General features: G+C 42.9%; 2 protein-coding genes across 2 annotated transcripts in view; one reads left to right on the forward strand and one right to left on the reverse strand.

Annotated features, from left to right (window-relative positions):
* Positions 1-248: 248 nt before the first annotated feature.
* LOC119660126 (mRNA turnover protein 4 homolog) lies at positions 249-1,453 on the reverse strand. The gene is made up of 4 exons (XM_038068521.1): positions 1,300-1,453; positions 986-1,233; positions 628-917; positions 249-573 (listed from the first exon to the last, which is right to left on the reverse strand). Exons 1-4 carry the CDS (start codon positions 1,379-1,381, stop codon positions 390-392), a joined length of 804 nt encoding a protein of 267 aa, XP_037924449.1. The 5' UTR covers positions 1,382-1,453; the 3' UTR covers positions 249-389.
* A 244-nt stretch (positions 1,454-1,697) lies between these two features.
* Positions 1,698-20,891, forward strand: part of LOC119660127 (14-3-3 protein zeta) — a 101,271-nt gene continuing 82,077 nt past the window's right edge. The window contains exon 1 of the mRNA XM_038068523.1: positions 1,698-1,852. The gene's annotated coding sequence lies outside the window, so the exon portion shown is untranslated. The remainder of the gene's footprint in view (positions 1,853-20,891) is intronic.

The following is a 20,891-nucleotide window of genomic DNA, read 5'->3' on the forward strand; positions in this document are numbered from 1 at the left end:
CGGTGAATAAACTTTAAAAGTCGCAGTGGCAATCTTAATCATTGGAGTTTATATTTATTAGCCTACTGAATTCAAAAAAATCAAATATTTTTTCTTATTTAGTTCAAATTAGTAGCTCAAGTTTAGTTTCTACTTGCGGAGAAATTTTAACTGTTTTATTTCCATTGGGGTGGCAAAATTTCCTAAATAGGAAAACTAGGCAACAGATAATTATGCAGATTAAGATTACGAAAAACAATACACGTTGCTGATTCTTTAAGTGTGTCCCTGCGAGAAACGATAAGTTTATTTGTCATGCATTCAAAAATGCCCTTGTATAATTAAATTGATCCAATTATATTCTAATCATATTTTTATAAGCTTATTTCTTTTAAAAAAGATAGGAAAAATTATTGTGTCTGCCTATCCTGAACTACGGCCTCTGCAGGAATTGTTTCATTATCACTTTCGTATTCCATCTCATCCTCACTAGGTTTATCTTTCCTAAGATTTTCAAAGCCACCTTCCTTAGTCCATGCACATTTCACGGAAAGTTTGAATGTCGCCATTGGTATTGCAATAAGTTTCAATATCCTGAAAAACTGTATAAGAAGCCAAATATCTTTAGAATATGCCATACTAACAAACCTAGCTTGTTCGGGCGTTAGCACTTTTCCCTTTTCGCATACAACATGATCTTTGACTAAAGTGACAACTCCTTTTTCTAATTTTGTAGGCAGGCCTAGCGAACGCAAATGAGGCTCCATTGAATGTGCGAAATCGTTCATAGGCCCTTTAGTCAATGACACAGTTCGGGAAGCCACAAAACCGCTTCTAGCATATTCAAGGGCTGAATAATGTGATGACCATTCCAGAATTTCTTCTTTTGACTTCTCTGTGAACAGCAAGCCGCATTGTCCTTCAATTCTTTTAGATACCTGTAGATTATTTTGAAGTTAACGATAGCAAGTTCTCAGGGGTTATATATTAGATTATCTGCACTTACTTTATACAAATCTCGCTCGAATTCTTCTTCTTTGGAACGACCAAGGCCCAACTGCATTATACGGTTCTTCCCGAAGAAAAACCTTGAGTCTTTTTTAAACTCTTGCCGGAGGTCTTTCAACAAGTTGTTTCGCATATTTTTAACAGAAAATACGAAGACGGATGGATACTTGTTGAGGCAATTCCTAATATCCTCAACAATATGTTGTTTCCATGCTAAACCCTTCCGGTCAGTTTTTGTGAGAGAAACTATGGATTGAGTTAAGTAAGAGATTTAAAAATTATTGATTCTGTGTATATTGCAAGCAAAGTTACTTTTTTTATCTCTTTTTGATCGCGGCATTCTGCTCCCAACTTGCCAAACAAACAATATATACCACGTGCAAAGAATTGACATACATATATCACTTTGACAGTTTGTAGGGGTGAGTAAATACTTGTGACAAAAATGCCTAAATAAATGGCGATAGTCAACAATTTTCACCTTGTCTATTTTAATGTAAATCCAAATGATTAAAACGCCTAAATTATCGGCGGAAGACACTAATTTTCAATTTACCTACTTTTAATATAAAATTTCGACGTTATGAATTTTGTAAAGCTATTCTAAAGAAATTCGAATATACATATTAGTAATATTCTGTTAAAATTTGGCATTGATTATCGTTTCATGAATTGCGACTATGTTCACTCGGTGGAAATTTCACTTTTCCTACTGCGGGCCGCTATATTCAATCGCAATTTTTGTTTTCAAGTTGGAGGCGTGTTAGACTTACTTCTGTGATTTTTTGGAATTTTCAGTCACTGCGGTGTGCGAAACTGGAGAGGCTGCGCCTGGAGTTGTAATTTTTCAATTTGTGTTTTCAAGGTAAATATTATTTGTCCAGAATTTATCGCCAGCTGGAGATCGGCAGTAGTTAAGTGTAAGTTGGGTGCCGCCACATTTTTTACTGAAAAATCCAAGTCCCACTTTTGTTCACTCAGCAATATTGTGTACTATTTTAGTTTTCCAAAACTTAATTCTCCAGTGTCTTCTTCATTAGCGCGGTGCATAATCGACAATGCACAACCGTATTGTACTGTCCAGTGATAGGTGCCGGGAATTTTTACTGGACTGTGTAAACAAATAACTCCCATTCTGTCATCCAATTCAGAGAAAAGATAAAATTAACTCTTCGTGGTGGAAAACTAATGTTAAGCTGCCATTTTTACTCTCCTCATTTTTATCTAATGAAAAAGTTAAACCATCGTCCGTGCTTTTTGATTGCGCAGTTTCCGATTTTATGTAAAAGTTGCAGCTATGTAGTAGAATAATGACGCAACGTTATAGTGTCGGTTCCTCTCGTGGATTAATTTTGTTCAAAACACAATAGAGTGCGTTCAGAATATCTTCTACTTAATAATTTTGAAGCTGAATCCGCACCGTAAATTTCTGGATATCAGGCATAGCGTACCTCTATATTTGAGCATGGAACATTACTTCATTAGGTCCTGCCAGCTTGGCTGCCTTGGGGAAACGTGTCGAACATAGATTATTTCCTACGGAATGTAAAATTTGTTGATCAAACTATTTGTTCAGAATTGGATTGGTACGAGGATAAAACTCGATGTTCATGCGCGGTACATAATATCATCCTTGGGGAGAAATGTCAAATACAGTGGCGAGAAAAAACGAGATCAAAGTTTTTAAAGATGTTTTCCGTTAAAAAAATTTTGTCATATATAGAATAAGATATGTAATTTCAATTTTTGGAGCTGTGATAAAGTAACTACTTTCATTGTCATTTTCGTCATTTTTTTTAATTCGTTTTTTTTTTTATTAAAAAAAAACATGCTCCAAGTAATTTTCTGAATTTGTTTATAGATTATTTGTGTATTTTAAAAAAACAATTACTGAAGCCCTTTATCGTTAAAGTGGTACTAAAATTTCTAGTCAGAAAGTAGTTACGGAGGAACTCAGCAGTGGAGCACGGACCCCGTTGCAAGAAAGGAGAGTAACGGACATCCGAGGAAATCTACTGAGGCCCAGGGCCTTCCGCATGTCTATATTGTGTGAAAAGATCCGTTTAAAGTGATGTCCTCCTGACACACGGCAGGTGCGGCTAGAATTATTTTGCAGTCGATAATGAAACTAGTTTTCTAGTGACTTATTTTTGTTATATTATGTTGCCGTGTCTAGGCAAACAAAACCGATATCTTTCCGCCCCATTTCATTCCTATAACATCAGGAAAAGCTGCTACGCAAGATTATCAGTTGAATGTGGTGTGGTGACTGCACCACCGTATTTAACGATTCTCCTAATCAAAGTTCAAGCTCTTTTCAACAGAAGGGATTTGTTATGTTTGAGTTTGATTTTGGTAAACGTTGGGACGTCAAACAATAAGTGAACGCGATCAAACATGGGGGTGGATCTATGATTGAGGGTTTTGTTCTTTTGTGATACAATTGGTTTGGGTATAAATATTTCAGTCAAATACTGTAATTTATCATCGGGATCTATGCTAACTCATCCTCGTGGAAAATTTGGCAACGATTGAATTTAGTGTACACTACAATAATCCGAACCGAACGCCGAAGAGTTAGCTGACTGGCAATCGTGTCAGTGTCCGCCAATGGCGTGCATAAACGACAGACATGAACCTTATCGAAAATCGTTGGGAATTCATTGACGAAATCGTCAGGGAAAGTGATTTCACGAAAGCAACTGACCTATATACTGCCAATGACTAAGAGTGTGCGAGATTTCCAATGGATCCAATTTCTTGGCTTGTTGATTATATACTCCAGGGCGGACGTGCAGTTATTGCTGTGAAACGTGGGAAAGCGGTGGAAAGCGGTTTTCCATTCTTACACATACGACAACATAATGTAACCTAAATAAGTCATAAAAAAATTTCATTGCCCACCACAACATAATTTTAGCCATATCTGTCGTGACTCCCAACTTCTACGAGTTGTATTAATCTGACACATGAGGACACGATTTAAACGAATCTTTCATAAAATACGGACATGTAGACGGCCCTGGGTCTGAGTTGACTTCCTTCTGAGCTGAGCACTTTTTTCCAATAAATAAACCATAAATTGGCAAAATAATTTCGAGCACGCTTTTTTCCGCCCGAAAAGTTAATGAAAATGACGGTAATCAAAGTGGTTATTTTCTGATAACTTTTTTCATTGGAATTACACATCTAATTCTATATAAGATATGATACAAAATCATGTATAACATATTACACAAAGATTAAAAATACATTCGTTTTTTAATGGGGAACATCTTTAAAAACTATGAGCACGTTTTTTCCGCCATTGTAGGTTGTTGCTGTTTATTCCATTTGAATGTCCAATGTTGATCAATTCTGCAGTTATGTGGCAAGTCCTCCTTTCCGTCTGGTTATATTAAGAGCAAAAACAACTGTAGGTGGGAACGGTGTTGAGAGCTTTTAATTGCCGTCGATTTATTTAAACCGTAGAAATTTTTGTATTGCTAACTTACTGACAGGGTGTAATGGGATTACCTTCAAGATATTCCGAAGACGCTGTTGTCTTCATTCATCAACAACTGTAGGTGGGAACCGTGTTGAGAGCTTTTAATTGCGGTCGATTTACGTTAAACCGTAGAAATTTTCGTATTGCTAACTTACTGAGAGGGTGTAATGGGATTACCTTCCAGATATTCCGAAGACGCTGTTGTCTTCATTGTTTACGAAATGGCCCAAGTGGTTAGAGTTTTGGGCTGTCGTAGCGAAAGGTCTCTCAAATCTCATTGGTAGTAGGGGATTTGTTATCGTGACTGGATGCTGGCTACCAGTCGACTCAGCTGTAAATGAGTACCTGAGTTAAATCAGGTAAATAATCTCGGGCGGGCGCAATGCTGACCATTTTGCCTCCTACAGTGTACTGTACCATTACGATCTTGAATGAAGTGCTCTAATAAAAGGCCTTGATCCAATGTGGATGGTTGCGCCACCGGTTATTATTATTTATGAAATACGCAGATATAAATATTTTAAGTATTCAAATTGGGAATAATCCTGCTTAGAGTGCACACATATATTTATGCGTATCTCTATCCGCCACTTCAGCTTGCAGTCAACAATAACGCCAGCGCTAATTATATGGACTTAAGATGTGGGTCGAATTTTCACTAAGGTCCATAGATGAGTCCGTTTTGTTTTGAAATTTGTGTTGTTACCGAATTTTTCTTGAGAGCACTTTCAATTAAACTCAATGAGAAATTAAATCTATCCTTATTCAGTCCGGATAGCTGAGTGGTTAGAGCACAAGGCTGTCATACGGAAGGTCGCGGGTCAAATCTCACTGATGGCAGCGGGATTTGTATCGTGATTTGACGTCGGATAATCAGTCGACTCAGCTGTGAATAAGTACCTGAGTAAAATCAGGGTAATAATCTCGGGCGAGCGCAATGCTGACCACAATGCCTCCTATAGGAAGGGTTTAATCCTATAGTGTACCGTTACGGTATTAAATGAAGTGTTCTAACACGCTTCAAGGCCCTGATACAATTGGATTGTTGCGCCAAGGATTATTATTATTCATTCTAAAGTTCTTAAAAAATCCACGGGATAACAAACTTCCATTTTCAGAAATGTCACTTTATTTATTATAAGTGTTCCGAAGACGATTTAATTTGCAGACGCTACATGATCTCCGTCTTTTTCAGTTTCTCCACTGCTTCCACTAAAATCGCAAGATTACTCCGAATTACCTAAATACTCCATTATTAATAAGGGGTGGCACGCGATGACAGCACAATTCAAAATTTCAAATCAACATTATCGCACTTTCATTAGTTCTAACTATGATGGACTTATGTCGTTTTGAAGTTACTCCCACCAAAAAGACTATACATAGGAGGTGAAACTGCCCTCCGGTGGACAGGGTTTTTTCAGTTAGGATCGCAGTTGCGTTCTGCGTATTATATGTGGTGGTATTAGTGCATCTGGCCGCGTTTGAAATATTGCGTTGGGGAAAAGAAATGTATTTTGTCAATAGATGGCGACACTTAAATATATCTTGTGTTGTACTTATCGCATCGGGTCATACTATATGGCGATTTGAAGAAGACAATCTGCACTACAAATGTCTCTTTGACAGTCTTGTGATCGTACGTTTCAGTCTCAAGTTATAGCGCGTCAAAAATGGAGTCGACCAAGCAGAAATTCGTCATATTTTACGTTTTTACTACCTGAGAGGTAAAAATGCAACGTAGGCGGCCGAAAAAATTTGTCAAGTTCATGGGCCCGATACTGTAACGATTCGCACAGCATACACGTTGGTTCGCTCGATTTCGTTCTGGTGCTGCGGATGTTGAAAATACACCCCGTACTGGTAGGCCAATCGTCGTAGAAACCGATAAAATCGTCGAAATCATTTAAGTAGACCGGGTATGTGAGCACTCGCTCGATTGGCCAGGAACTGGGTATAGACCATAAAACCGTTTGGAACCATTTGCAGAAGATTGAATTAAAAAAAAAAACTGGATGTTTGGGTGCGACAAGAGTTGACGCAACAAAATTTCTTGGACCGAGTCAACGCCTGCGATGCACTACTGAAACGGATCGGATTCGACTCATTTTCGAAGCGGATGGTAACTGGTGATGAAAAGCGGATCACGTATGCAAACCTCAAGGGAAAAAGATCATGGTCGAAGCACGGCGCGCCGGCCCAATCTATCGGCAAGCCCGGATTGACGGCCAGGAAGGTTTTGCTGAGTATTTGGTGGGATTGGAAGGGAATCATCCACTATGAGCTCCTCAACTCTGGCAAGACCCTCAATTCGGTCCTCTACTATGAGCAACTCGACCGTTTGAAACAGGCGATTGACCAGAAGCGGCCAGAATTGGTCAATAGGAATGGTGTTGTGTGCCACCAGGACAACGCTCGGCTTCACACGTCTTTGATGACCCGCCAGAAGCTACGGGAGCTCGGATGGGATGTCCGAGCGCACCCACCGTATAGTTCGGAGCTGGCGCCAAGTGATTACCATCTCCTCCTACTAAGTTGGCTTCTAAAGAGGCTTGCGAAAACTGAGTTTTTTGCAAATAAGGAGGGGGGATTTTATCAGGGGGAGATAATGAAGTTGCCTTCTAAATGGTTTGCGACCACGCATATTTGACTTAAATCAGATAATTCTAAGTATGTTAAATAAAGCGTCAAATTTCGATCACAAATACGACATTTCTTTTTCCCCAACCCAATAAAAATTTTCCAGCTTGGGATCCCAAAATGAATCGTAGAAGTCGGCGATCCGAATAAAATTGCATTGACATTTTATCAATTTCCTATTGTATTTCTGTATGTATCAATTGATTGTTTATACCTGGTTGCCTAGTTACATGGATTCACACACGCACAAGTGCTATAGAAACGCAATCCATTAACATTTGGGCAGAACGCACTATTTCACCTATGTAGTCTTCTTGCTCCCACTGTGTGTGAATTAAGAACCGACATTTTTAAAATCGATTTACTGTCTGTCTGTCTGCCTGCCTGTCAGTCCGTAACACGCATTTTTCTCGGAGACGGTTATAGCGATTGACACCAAATTTGGAAGAAAGGTGGAATCTGCGAACGCCCACGCATTCAGTGAGTTACATCCTCTTACGTCGAATTTTAGGGGGGGGGGGGTGTAAATTTTTTCCATCAAATATAGTTATGTGGGGTATCAAATTAAAGGTCTCGGTTAGTACTCTTCGAAGCCGGTATTAGTTTTAACATTTGAGTGCGGGGGGGGGGGGGGGTTGAAAACGATCATTTCTCATCAAGGGGGCTAAATCTCAGAAACTACTTAACCGGAAAATCTAAAAAAAATAGAGAGCATGATTGAGGTCACCATCCTGGCTATAAGAGAACGATCGACTGTGAACTGAGTGCTTGTGATTTTGCTTTCTTCCATAATTTTTTCCGATTTATTTACTGATTGCATTTGATATTATCATTTACATTTTTCCATATTCGTTACTTTTCTTGTTGTATTAACTACTTCGGGTCTGTAATTAACAAAGTGAAGGTGTTTTCTTTTGGTGAATTCAATTTCAAAATTACGGTCGGAATACTGGCTTTAACGGTCTGACTTTAACTTACTGTTTTGGATTTTTTTCATCTTGCGTATTGACATTTTTTATAGTGCAGCAAGCCTTGCAAACTAACAATTTATATATAGCTCAGTGTGAGCGTCTGCCTTTCAATCGCGGAGCCGTCGGTTCGAAGTTGTGGAAATCTGCCCTGAACTTTTTATTTTTTCAAACAATCTCGCAGTGTGTAATTCCGTCATCCATTCTTTGACAAATTACTCTTTAATTGACGCAACTTTTTGTCTGTGCATAATAGTTCACCTGCGATTTGCATATTTGTAGGCAATTATTTTATATTATTGAATAATGGCGCCACCTCCAATTTACGACATCCGATGCGCGCAGTGTAACGAACCTGAATCCGCGCGCTCTAACTTCCTCGATTGCGACGGTTACTGCGGGAAATCTTACCACATCAAATGTCTAGGTATTCTTGCAGTATTCTTAGAGATTCGAGCAAAGTTCGCTAAAAACATATCTTATCGCTGCAACACTTGCCATGGCTCCACGCTGTCTGATGCAATACAGTTGCTCAATAAACAGTCCTCGACCTTGGCCGCCATTCAGCGCGCCGTTGAGACTTCCGCTTTGGAACCGAAGTCAAATGGATTCCCTCTACCGGCGGCTTCTACTGTATCTACTGTACCTCCAGCTGTGTCTACATCTCCTTCTGCCAAGGACGACCATACCAAGCCCCCCGATTCAGCCCAATCACTGAATTCCGCCGAAAACGTGAACCGCAACACTGGTGCAGTACCAAAAATGCAGCGATCGACGTCGTCATCTGCGTGTTCCCGACGGCTCAGGGATCCGTTAGACGCACTTCCGAAAAGGCGCTTCCTACTTTGCATAACAATGTAGCATCAACATCATCTCAGGAGTCTATGCACCAGGCCTCTCAATCTGTGTTGAATTCGCCTGCATTGCCCTCCTACATCAGGGTTGCTTCCACCGGCTCTACACCCCTAATCCAGTGGCCCCCATGCGACGAGTTACGGTCCACCGAGCCTCCGATCCTGTCTCGCTCCATCGCGCCTACGACGGGACAATATTCGCAGCCTCCTCAGCAAGTTTCGAATCGGAACACAGCCGCCCTACTTTCTGCCATTGTTCCTGTCGCCAACGAAGCTCCGTTTCCCGCTACCGCCATATATCCTGGCACTTCATCCATCCATACCAGTGGCCCCAAGTTAACGGTGGCGTCCCCACCTAAACAGCTCTTCATCTCCAGGCTAGCGTTCACGACTTCTACGGACGATGTTCTGGAGTATATAAGGAGCAAAGTTGGTTTACTCTCTCCTCTGTCCTGCATTAAATTCACAAAAGACGACAACGCCGACCGGGTGATTGCATCTTTCAAGGTTACTTATTCACATCAAGTTGATGTCCTCGGCAACCCTTCTTTCTGGCCTGAAGGTGTATTCATCAAGCCATATAAGCGCCCCAATTTGCGGGTAAATTTCAGGACAACCCGCCTGCCTCGCCGAGCTATATAACTGGATCCATGTTCACCGTCCGTCTGTTTTATCAGAACGTCAGGGGTTTAAGAACCAAGCTGGGGGCCTTCAATTTATCCGCGCTGGCTCAGCAACACCATGCCATCTGTATCTCCGAAACCTGGCTAGACGATGCCATATTATACTCGTAGCTCCCCGAAGGGTACTCCACTTTCCGCTGTGACAGGGACCGGGATGCTTCTCGTAAGTCCACTGGCGGTGGAGTCCTAATTGCTATAAAAGATTCACTCCCCGCTGAACTCGTCTTCTCCTCCTCTGGCTTTCCTTTTGATTGTGTTGCTCTTTGTGTCTCCCCGCCCAACTTCCTCCCGTTCATTGTTTCTTGTGTATATGTCCCCTGTGCTAGCCCTTCTCACCTGTATGAAGAATTGTTCGACAGTTTGTCTGAACTCCTTACCGTCAGATTCCCTTCCCTCCCTTTCTTCCTTTGTGGAGATTTCAACCTCCCCATGCTCAACTGGCCTAATCATCCTAGCCTTCCAATTCCTTCCAACAACCTCTCCCATTCTTCCCTCCCACTTTCTTCCTTTATGTATACTTGCTCTGCCTTGAATTTCAATGCCACCAAAAACTCCTTGGGGCGCACTCTCGATCTCTTCCTTTCCAACCTCCCCGAGCGCCACCTCTCTTTATTTCCTGGCACATCCCCGTATGTAAAAACCGACGCTCACCATCCCGCGGTTGAATTTGAAGCGGAGCTCCCTCGTTCAAAACCCAAAACCAAGCGTAAACCCACTAAGTTCAACTTCCGCAAAGCCAATTTTGACGATCTGAACTCAGCTTTCAACTGGGTACATATATTAAGTAACTCATCGTGTGATCAAGCTCTTAGCACCTTCTACAATATCCTCTCTGATCTCCTCTCCTGTTATGTCCTTTCTTCCCCTCTCTGCCTACGTTCTTACCTAACTTGGTTCACAACGGAACTTCATATTAACATTCGCTTGAAACATACACTGCGGAAGAAGTTTCGGGCTTCTAAAAATGACGCCGACCTTGCTCACTTTAAGGCTATACGATCTACTGTGAAGTCAATGGTCAGAAAAGTGCGTAAAAGGTACCTATTGAGCGTCGACGCCGCCCTTGCCCGCGGTAACTTAAAACCCTTTTGGTCTCACGCTCGCAACTCTCGTAATCCAACTCAATCTGTCCCTTCTTCTATCAGCTTCACTGACTCCACTGCCAATTTCCCACAACAATCCTGCGACCTTCTCTGCACCTACTTCTCTTCAGTGTTTTCTCCCTCGAGTCCTTCACCCTTTACACTTTTCGTAACCACAGACTCCTCCGAATCACTAGCCATTCCTCTCCTTACGCCTTCCTTGGTTGAGTTCCTCATTGGTAACCTTGACCCCAATGTCGAACCTGGCCCCGATGGGCTTCCTAATCTCTTCCTCCTTAACTGTAGAAAATACATTTCCTTCCCCCTGTGTATAATCTACAACAAAAGTCTAGACGAATGTTACTTTCCCCGTCTCTGGAAAGAGGCCTTTATCATTCCTATCCTCAAGAGCGGAAACCTTTCCCTTGCTGTGAACTACCGCCCCATTTTTCTTCCCTCCTCTTGCTCCAAAATCCTAGAAAGATACGTCAACGACTGGTTGACCGCGCACTTCGGTCACCTCATTGTCAAAGAGCAGCATGGTTTCGTGAAACATAGATCAACGGCTTCAAATCTTCTGGTCTTTACCAACTTTGTTGCTAAACGCTTGAATTCACGGCAGGAGGTACATGCTGTTTATACTGATTTCTCCAAAGCCTTTGACACCGTTGACTATAACATTCTCCTCTCTAAACTTTCTTCGCTAGACTTCCCCCCCTCAGTCATCTCCTGGCTTTCCTCCTATCTCTCATACCGTTCCTGCAAAGTTTCTTTTCATGGTCACTCATCTGGTTCCTTCTCTCCTTCCTCTGGTGTTCCCCAAGGCTCTACACTTGGCCCCCTACTCTTCCTGTTTTTTTATCAATGACCTCGCCTCCATCCTCACCTGTCCGTATTTGCTTTACGCAGACGACCTTAAATTGTTTGCCTCTGTTTCGTCTCCATTGGACTGTGCTCTCTTACAATCCAATCTTGATAATTTAGCCCGTTGGTATTCGGTCAACAAGCTAACACTGAATGTCAACAAATGCCACTGGATGCGCTATTCCCTTAAACCCTCCCTTCATCCTTTTCCTATTCTCTCAGTGGTCAACCCCTTTCACTACTGACCTCCTTCAAAGACCTGGGTGTAATATTCGACGATAAACTTCGTTTCAATTCCCACTTCGTTGATATCATCAATAGAGCTTCCAAAATGTCTGGTTTTATCCTACGTTCCTCGTCCGACTTTACCTCAATCCAGCCCTCCTTAACACTCTTCAATTCCCTTGTCAAAAACATACTTGAATATTGCTGTGTAGTCTGGTTCCCCTACCGCATCCGTGGCGGCCGCGCTCTTGAAGCTGTACAACGCAAATTCACCCGGTCCCTCTTCTATAAAAAGAACCTTCCACGGGTTGATTATCCGTCATGACTCCGCTCCCTCAATCTCCCCTCCCTACAGCAACGCCGTATCTTCCTTGATATCCGTATCGCCTCATCTCATAACACACGTAATGCGGACATTTTTGATGTACCCTTCGCCGAGCTCGAGATTTACTTTCACTCTCCGATCCCGAGGTTTTGCCGGTCCTACAATGCCCTACAGCTTGGTTCCTTTGACTCTATGTCCCTCTCTAGCTTTAAGCGCAAAATATGCCATTTACTTGCTCCTCCCTCTGAGGACAATATGTAATAAGAAATTTGCTTTCTGTGTATTGTCCTCATTAAATAAATAAATAAAAGACTTTTGCCCATCTTTCGGGCAGCCAGGGCGTATTCGTACATCGGCGCTATAGAACTTTTGCTTCTTATGCCATCCTCCACCCCCACCCCAAATATCATGTCAATCGGCCTTGACCCGGTTTTCATCTTTAATGACTGGACTACCATTGAAGCGTTCCCAAATATGTTTTCACCGCAGCATTGTCATGTTGTATAGGATCTACAAATAAGTTCTGTCGGTTTTCACAATAGATGGTGTAGCTTGTTTTTTATTCCATTGATCCACATTTCCAAACATTCATCGGAAAGCTACTGTCAATAGGCACGAACGTCAGTATAAATTATTTAATTGAAGTGTAAACAACAATACTTTTTTCATCAACGAAAATGGCCAATTTTGTACCAAATAATGTGTTTTTGCGGGGAGTTCTATTTCATTATTTCAATATGAAGAAAAAAGCTACCGAAAGTCGTCGCATTTTGGTGGAAGTTTATGGTGACCATGCTCTATCTGAGCAAACGTGTCAGAGGTGGTTTGGATGGTTTAAAAGTGGCAATTTTGACTTGGAAGACGAAGAGCGCGCCGGACGGCCAACAATTTTTGAAGATGAAGAATTAGAGGCATTGTTCGACCAAGATCCATCGCAAACGCGAGGAGAACTTGGAAAAACACTTGGAGTCACTCAGCAATCCATTTCCCATCGTTTAAAAGCAATGGGAATGAACTGAAGCCAAGAGACGTCCAACGTCGTCTTTTCACGTGCGAACAACTGCTCGAACAATAAGAAAGGAAGGGTTTTCTGCATCGAATAGTTACTGGCGATGAAAAGTGGATCCACTATGATAATCCCAAGCATCGGGTAACGTGGGGATACCCCGGCCATGCCTCATCATCGACGGCCAAAGCGAATATTCATGGTGAGAAGATCATGCTGTGCATATGGTGGGATCAGCTGGGTGTGGTGCACTATACGCTGTTAAAACCGAACGAAATGGTCACGGGCAAACTCTACCGACGTCAAATGATGCGTTTGAGCCGCGAACTCAAGAAAAAACGGCCGCAATACCAGCAAAGGCATGATGAAGTTATTTTGCAACATGGCAATGCTCGTCCACATGTTGCACAGCCCGTTAAAACATATCTAGAAACGATGAAATGGGAGGTCCTACCCCACCCGCCGTACTCTCCAGATATTGTTCCTTCTGATTACTATTTGTTCCGGTTGATGCAGCATGGCCTGGTTGACCAGCACTTCTCCAATTACGACGAACTCAAAAAATTGCTCGATGAGTAGATAGCGACCAAGCCGACCAATTTTTGGCGCGAATGTATCTATGAATTGCTTGAAAGATGGAAGAAAGTTGTGGCTAGCGATGGGCAATACTTTGAACAATGAATGTATAACCAATTTTTCACAATAAAACTTCAAATATAAAAAAAAAACCGACAGAACTTATTTGTAGGCCTTATAGAATAAGTTTATCATGTCTCTCCTCAAGTTGCGCCCATGCTTTTTTCAATGTTTGGCTCAAACACATCAGAAGTTTGTAGCGATATGCCGATATCTTCTCTTCCGGTTTAGCAGTTCATCGTAAATTACTCCCAGCAGATGCCACCATATGCAGAGCATAAGCATGGTTGCGTGGAGAGGAAGTCGATGGTTGGCTAGGCTTCACCCAAGATTTTCCGAAAGGTGTGCATATTACCGTTTTCGGAACCTTCGAGAAGATAGGGGAGTCAGTAGTGCTTAGTTGGCTGCGAGGGGCTACTTTCGGTAGTTATATTGCGGTGTTTTTGAAGGGGCGCGCGAATGCGAGGGTCGGCTACTTCTTCAAAAATGATAGAAAGACTGACAGTTGAGCAGGTGGCAAGTTTTCCTGTTCTGCATATCCGCTTAGTAATCCTTTGGGATTGCTGCTGTTTGCTATAACAAAACGCCATGAAAACGTTCGTCGAAATCCCACACTTATGTCCACTTGCCTGTAACCGTAAGTGTCTTTGGTAGAGGAGTTTGCCGCCGAGAGTTTGAGTTGTTGCGGCAACAGCTTGTGATTCCGCGATACCGGCAGGCCTGAGACGTCTGTGCCGCTGTCGATTAGTTAATGGTGGTTACTCAAAGGTTGGATGGTTAGGCGGCATGGAGCTGCATTTTGCGGAACCTACTTCACGAACGCAAAGCTCCACCTCTTCCCACTAGCTTGGAGGCGATAGTTGCGAGTGTGGCCACCGTCTACTGAAGCTTGAGCTCAGTCGACCGCTTGCCCAGACCGACGCGCGCATGATTAAATCGCCTGGCACCAGTAGTGGTGCGAGCGCAAACTGCGCCTCCAATTGACGGAACCAGGCCTCCGTATTACGTCGCTAAACCGGTGGCAACGGGGGGTCCAGAGGTGTCTACGGCGTAGTTGTATGACATTTTGAACTTAAGCTGAATTCACGAGGACAAGGCGAAAAATTCTCTGAGAACCATAACGAGCGGAAAACGTGACCAGAACGCGTGTCTTAAGTCCAACATAGGGCTTAGGATAGACTTTAGATGCCTGCTTAATTGTCGCTCATTTGTCTTGAGATGGTTAAATTTGCTGTCAAAACTTGGCCGGCAGCTGCGTTAACGGACTTAGGAAGTTTTCATTAACGTCCATAGACGGCTCTGTTTTGTTTTGAAATTAGTGTTCTGATGGTTGTAAATAAAGTTCAACATGGTTCACTTCCCATACAGCGGGAATGTTGGAGCGCTATATTGTGGAGCCATTTAGCGGAGATTCACCCGAGCTCCACAGCAGAGTAACGCAGCACAACTCACTATGATTGAGCAACTCGAAAGTCACCCACCTGAGTAGCTTGCCTACCTGCTGGTAGCAGGGTGACAGCCACGGAACTGGCGTAGGAACTTAGGCTAATCCGTCTGCAGTCAGTCGTTGACCAGGAGAGAGCAATTAATAATTAAAGGATGACTAATAAGAATAATTAATGTGTAATTATAATTGATAAACAAATTATTATAAATATATAACTGTAGGTTGTTGTTTAGGATCTGCGGGATCCTAAGTCCACATCCATGTGATGGTGGACCGGACTAAATGAGGAGCAACTTACTCCCACGTTTTTTTAGTCCATGGATCCCTAGTCTGGAGCGTAGCACCCCAAGCATTAAAAATCGAAAAAATCAAAATCTGACTGACGGTTTCGTCGGTTCGGCAAGTGGATTCAAACCAAAACTGAAAAATCATAGCAATCACTTGAGTGAGTTGATTATGTTGAAATGAAACGCGATACTGCAAAATATTCAGACAACTTTTCCGCGTCGCGTCGTTTGACTGAATGTCGGGTTGCGCAGTGTTGCTGTAGTCTGTATTCTTTTCTTTTTCTTCAGCCTTTGTCCCGTTCACAAGCAGGGTTGGCTCGTCGTGATCAGTTTCGCAATTTAGCTTTATCGAATGCCTGATCTGGGTGCAATCGCGAGGCTTTTAAATCCCCCATTCAGCATATCAATCCACCGTTGTTTCGGCCCGCCTTTTTGTCGTTTAACATCGACTTCGATGTTCAGATCAATCTTGGTAGGTGAATTCTCGTTAGCACGAATTGCGTGACCATACCATCGAAGGCGCCTCTCTTGCAAATTTTTCACGATCGGTGCAACGCCATAACGATCGCGGATATCATCATTTCGGATGTGACCAAAACGTGTGACGCCACTAGTCCAACTTCGTCTCCATCACCGCAAAACGCCGTTCATTGTCTTCTATAGTCGGCTAACACTCAGAACCATAGAGGGCGATAGGACGGGCGACATTGCGGTGAATTTTAGATTTGAGACTTTCATTGATACGTCGATCACAAAGAACACCGGTTGTGGAACGTCACTTCATCCAGGTTGCGTTAATGCGTGAAGAAATTTCATAACGCCGTTCTCCATTGGCTTATAACGTTGACTGGAGGTATTTAAATCGCTCGGGTCTAGGCAGATCACTGCCGCTGACAGTGATTGTGCCTGTTTCATGGGGATCGGTCGTCAAAAATTCAGTTTTGTTTAGATTCAATCTGAGACCGCATAGCATGAGGCGATCATTCCATTTTTGAACAAGTTAGTCGAGATCATTTTTGCTATCAGATGCTAGGAAAACATCATCTGCATAAAACAGTGTGTAGGGCGCTGGACGTCGGATATCCTGTGCGACGGTGTCCATAGCAAGAACAAAGAGGAGTGGTGAGAGGGCACTTCCTTGATGAACACCAACAGAGACACTAAGCTGTTTTGGTATACCCGCCATACTTCGAACTTTACTTTTCGGATCGTGGTAGAGCAATTTAACCTAGCGCACGAGTTCTTCTGGTACTAAGTGCTGTCGTAAAGCATACCAGATGAGTTCGTGTGGCACACGGTTAACCGCTTTCTCTAGATCCAGAAATGCAATGTAAAGAAGGCGATGCTTCTCACGGTCTTTCTCGGTCACGGTCTGATGACCATAATCAGAGCCCCGCTGAGACAAGCAACAACGGTACCAGTCTATACCAAGTGTATTGACTTAGCATTCATACTGGATGCAAGAATTACCTAAATCTCTACCGAACTAAGGACTACGGCACCCGTGTTCAAACGCAGCACCACGCCGAGGCCCGAAGGTCTCTTCTCGCTTGAGCACAACCACAACCACCATGAAACTCCCACTAGGGGGGCGAACCGCAAACAACCGAGCTGTACTCACATACAACGGGAGTTCACCCGAAGTATGAGAGTCCAGGGGCTATCCCGGTTCCCATGGTACCAGTATACCCCTGGTAAGGTTTCGTGACCAATTTGCCACTTCAGATGAGTCCCCGTGCAGACTCGGGTCTGATTGCCCTAATTAGGCCTTTGGAGGATTCGCCTACTGCATCACGGCTGGCAAACCAAAGTGAGTGCAGCGTCTCCCGGTGCCACTACTATGGAGGTTCTCCTCGGCCACTTGGTTTTGGTTTGTCCGACAGAGTTGCCGCCCCGTCTTCCTCACCGCCACCTCTGAGCACCAGTTGTGCTGACAGGTGGAACTGCTCCAAATGTTGGTTCAGTTGAAATATGCTCGAAGTATTCTCGCCATCTATCCCTTGCGGCTCGATGGTTGGTAAGCAAAGTACCGTTCTTGTCATTAACGCAACAGAAGTGTTCGAAATCCTGTGTACGTTCGTTACGGCTTTTAGCAAGTCGATACAGATCTCTCTCGCTATCCCGAGTGTCCAGTTTATCGTAAAGATTTTTCTAATGGTTTGCTGGAGGGGCAGCGGCTGCTTTCTTGGCTTCCCGGTTGGCATTCATTTAAATTTGCCAATTAACAGGCGTTTTATCGTCGAGAAATTTGTGGTAGACGCGTTTCTTTTCACAGACTTTCATTTCAACATCATCATTCCAAAGCCAAGTATCTCGGTTGATGTACCGCTTGACCGGCTTGGAGACCCCGAGGGTTGCAGAGGCCGCTTTGTGGATCGTGTCTTTCATTTGGTTCCATGATTCTTCCATAATTCGTAATGGTCAGAAATCGTATGAGTGAGATCGTTTCTTCTTTCATCTCACCAAATCGCCACCATTTAATGCGCCGCGGGCCAGTGTGTTCCTCACGCTGTTTTATCGGTGGTTTAATTCGCAGGACAGCAATCAACGGCCGATGTTGAGGTGCGATGGTCTTATAGGGACCGACTTTGCAATCAGTGACAGTGGTAAAATGTCGGCGTCTTATGAGAACATAATCGATTTGCGTTCTATTGCTCCCACTATAAAATGTAGTAAGGAGCATTGATATCTGCGCTCTACAAGAAACCCGATGGTCTGGTGCCAAAAGATGTGACATTGAACGCGAACGCAGTAAAAGTGGCTATAAACTTCTCTATTTTGGTAGCCCACTCACTCAATGTAGTGTTGGCATTGCTATTTCAGAGAGTTTCCGTGATGAACCATATATTCATAAGTATAAGGTCAAATTTTGTTGCGCCAACGATTATTATTATTATTATTATTATTATAAGGTTATGGGTGTCCGCAAAATCAATTATACGCTCGCCACCCTCGCTGCGCGCTCTGAATTCATTTCAGCCATGGCACCTGTTACCGTCTGCTTTTTCACCCACATGATCATTAAGGTTGCCGGCAATAATAATATAGTCGTCAGCAGGCACGTGACAAGTCTTTTTATCGAGAAGTTGCCAGAAGCCATCTTTCTCGGCGATGTGTCTGTGGTGCGTACCCAGTGAAGAAGTGAATAGTGCGATCAGCTGATATAATGGTGAGCTTCATATAACTCCAACTATACTCTATTTATTTCTTTCCTTGATCTCAGTATTTTTTTGTTTTACTGAGGATAGTACAAAGTACGTTGCCTCAAACCCTCGTCTTTTACCTGGGCTTGGTACCAGCATACTATGTTAAATCTGTATTGCTACCTACAAAACTATTTAAAGACATTTTGACAGGCAGGGCAATTTGTGGCCGCGTCTTGTCATTTTTTAAGGTTTTGTGTAAAACGAAGCCTTATTAAAATCGGTTTACTGTTTGTCTGTCACACGCATTTTTCTCGGGGGTGGTTATAGCGATTGACACCAAATTTGGTGGAAAGGTGGAAACTATGAACGCTCACGCATATAGTAAGTTACATCATTCTACGTCGAATTTAAAGGGGATTTCCATACATGCAAAAGGAAAGTGTAAATTGTGTGTGTGCGAGGGGTTGAAAGCAATCATTTCTCTCACGGACCAATTTTCAGACACTACCCGACCGAAGAATCTGAAAAAAACAAGAGGCTGCCACTATATGATGCCTAAGCTTCGAAATACCCTTCATGCCGATATCTGCTCAAATAAAGTTAATAATGGTATATTACTTCAATTTTTAGTAATTGGCTGCAAAACTTGCCTTAAGTTCATCCTAGAGTCACGTGATGTAGGTTATAACGTAGAGCATGATCCTATCAAGTTTAATGAATTGCGCTATTACCAGCAAAGTTATCGTTTCTGTGCAAATTTAAGACTGCCAATATAACGCGAAACTGGATATTCTCACATAATATATGCATATATTACGTGCTAGGTACTAATGGAACAAATGCGGTCAAATGGCTTTATAAAAGAAATACACAAAACCTTTCATACCTTGAACCAACTTTCGGTTTTCCGACTTGTTGAATTAGAATTCAGAGTGACAATTTTTACAAGAAGTGGTATTTTATTCCCCATCGTAGGAGATAATATTTTCGAGCGATATGTATCCATAGTTCTCTAAATCGTAGAATACAAAAGATTTCCAACTAAGCAAGTGCGTAAAATGTTTTTGCGCTGGGTGTAATTATGACCCGAACTGAAACTAATGGGATGGGTTGGCAAAGAGAAATTGGCAGCTTTTAAAAAGTTAAATTTCAAAATTGCCCTCATTTTTAAGGTTTTGTGTGAAACTAACTCCCCAAAGAGAATTTGTTTTTAACAGAATATGGTGATCTTATGATCTTATTTCTGACACTGGGTGGAGCGCAGCAGAGTGAGAACCCAAAAATGATAAGTTTTGAAAAACGTGTTTTCGAGATAAACGCGCTCAAAGATTCAGAAGATTGTTTAGGATAAGTGAGGGATCCTAAGTCCACAACCACTTGTTGTTGGACCGGACCAAATGGAGAGCAACTTACTCCCACGTTTATTTGGTCCGCGGATCCCTCGTTTGGGGCATGGCACCCAAGCATTCAAAAATTGTAGGACAAACGGTTTCGTCCAGGGCAGAGGCAACTCTTCAGACGCTGCCTCACCTCTGCCCTGGGAGCAGCGTGACCGTGAGTGGCATCGGATGGAAAACGCTCCATTTATATGTTTAGGAAAACACGCCAAGGGTGCGAATTATATCCAGTAGAAACCGATAGTTTGAGCCTGAGCTGGCTAAAGCTAAATTAATTGTTTAGGATAAGTGAGGGATCCTAAGTCCACAACCACTTGTTGTTGGACCGGACCAAATGGAGAGCAACTTACTCCCACGTTTATTTGGTCCGCGGATCCCTCGTTTGGGGCATGGCACCCAAGCATTCAAAAATTGTAGGACAAACGGTTTCGTCCAGGGCAGAGGCAACTCTTCACTTATCCTAAACAATTAATTTAGCTTTAGCCAGCTCAGGCTCAAACTATCGGTTTCTACTGGATATAATTCGCACCCTTGGCGTGTTTTCCTAAACATATAAATGGAGCGTTTTCCATCCGATGCCACTCACGGTCACGCTGCTCCCAGGGCAGAGGTGAGGCAGCGTCTGAAGAGTTGCCTCTGCCCTGGACGAAACCGTTTGTCCTACAATTTTTGAATGCTTGGGTGCCATGCCCCAAACGAGGGATCCGCGGACCAAATAAACGTGGGAGTAAGTTGCTCTCCATTTGGTCCGGTCCAACAACAAGTGGTTGTGGACTTAGGATCCCTCACTTATCCTAAACAATTAATTTAGCTTTAGCCAGCTCAGGCTCAAACTATCGGTTTCTACTGGATATAAT

This window comes from Hermetia illucens, chromosome 6 (genome assembly GCF_905115235.1).
Source record: "Hermetia illucens chromosome 6, iHerIll2.2.curated.20191125, whole genome shotgun sequence".
Taxonomy (NCBI): Eukaryota; Metazoa; Arthropoda; class Insecta; order Diptera; family Stratiomyidae; genus Hermetia; species Hermetia illucens.

What these genes read in the sequence shown, in the direction of transcription:
- LOC119660126 (XM_038068521.1), bottom strand. Translation starts at nt 1,381, where the DNA reads ATGTCAATTCTTTGCACGTGGTATATATTGTTTGTTTGGCAAGTTGGG. An exon ending in ATCAAAAAGAGATAAAAAAA is followed by an intron (nt 1,234 to 1,299) that starts GTAACTTTGCTT and finishes CTCAATCCATAG; the next exon opens with TTTCTCTCACAAAAACTGAC. An exon ending in CTAACGCCCGAACAAGCTAG is followed by an intron (nt 574 to 627) that starts GTTTGTTAGTAT and finishes ACAGTTTTTCAG; the next exon opens with GATATTGAAACTTATTGCAA.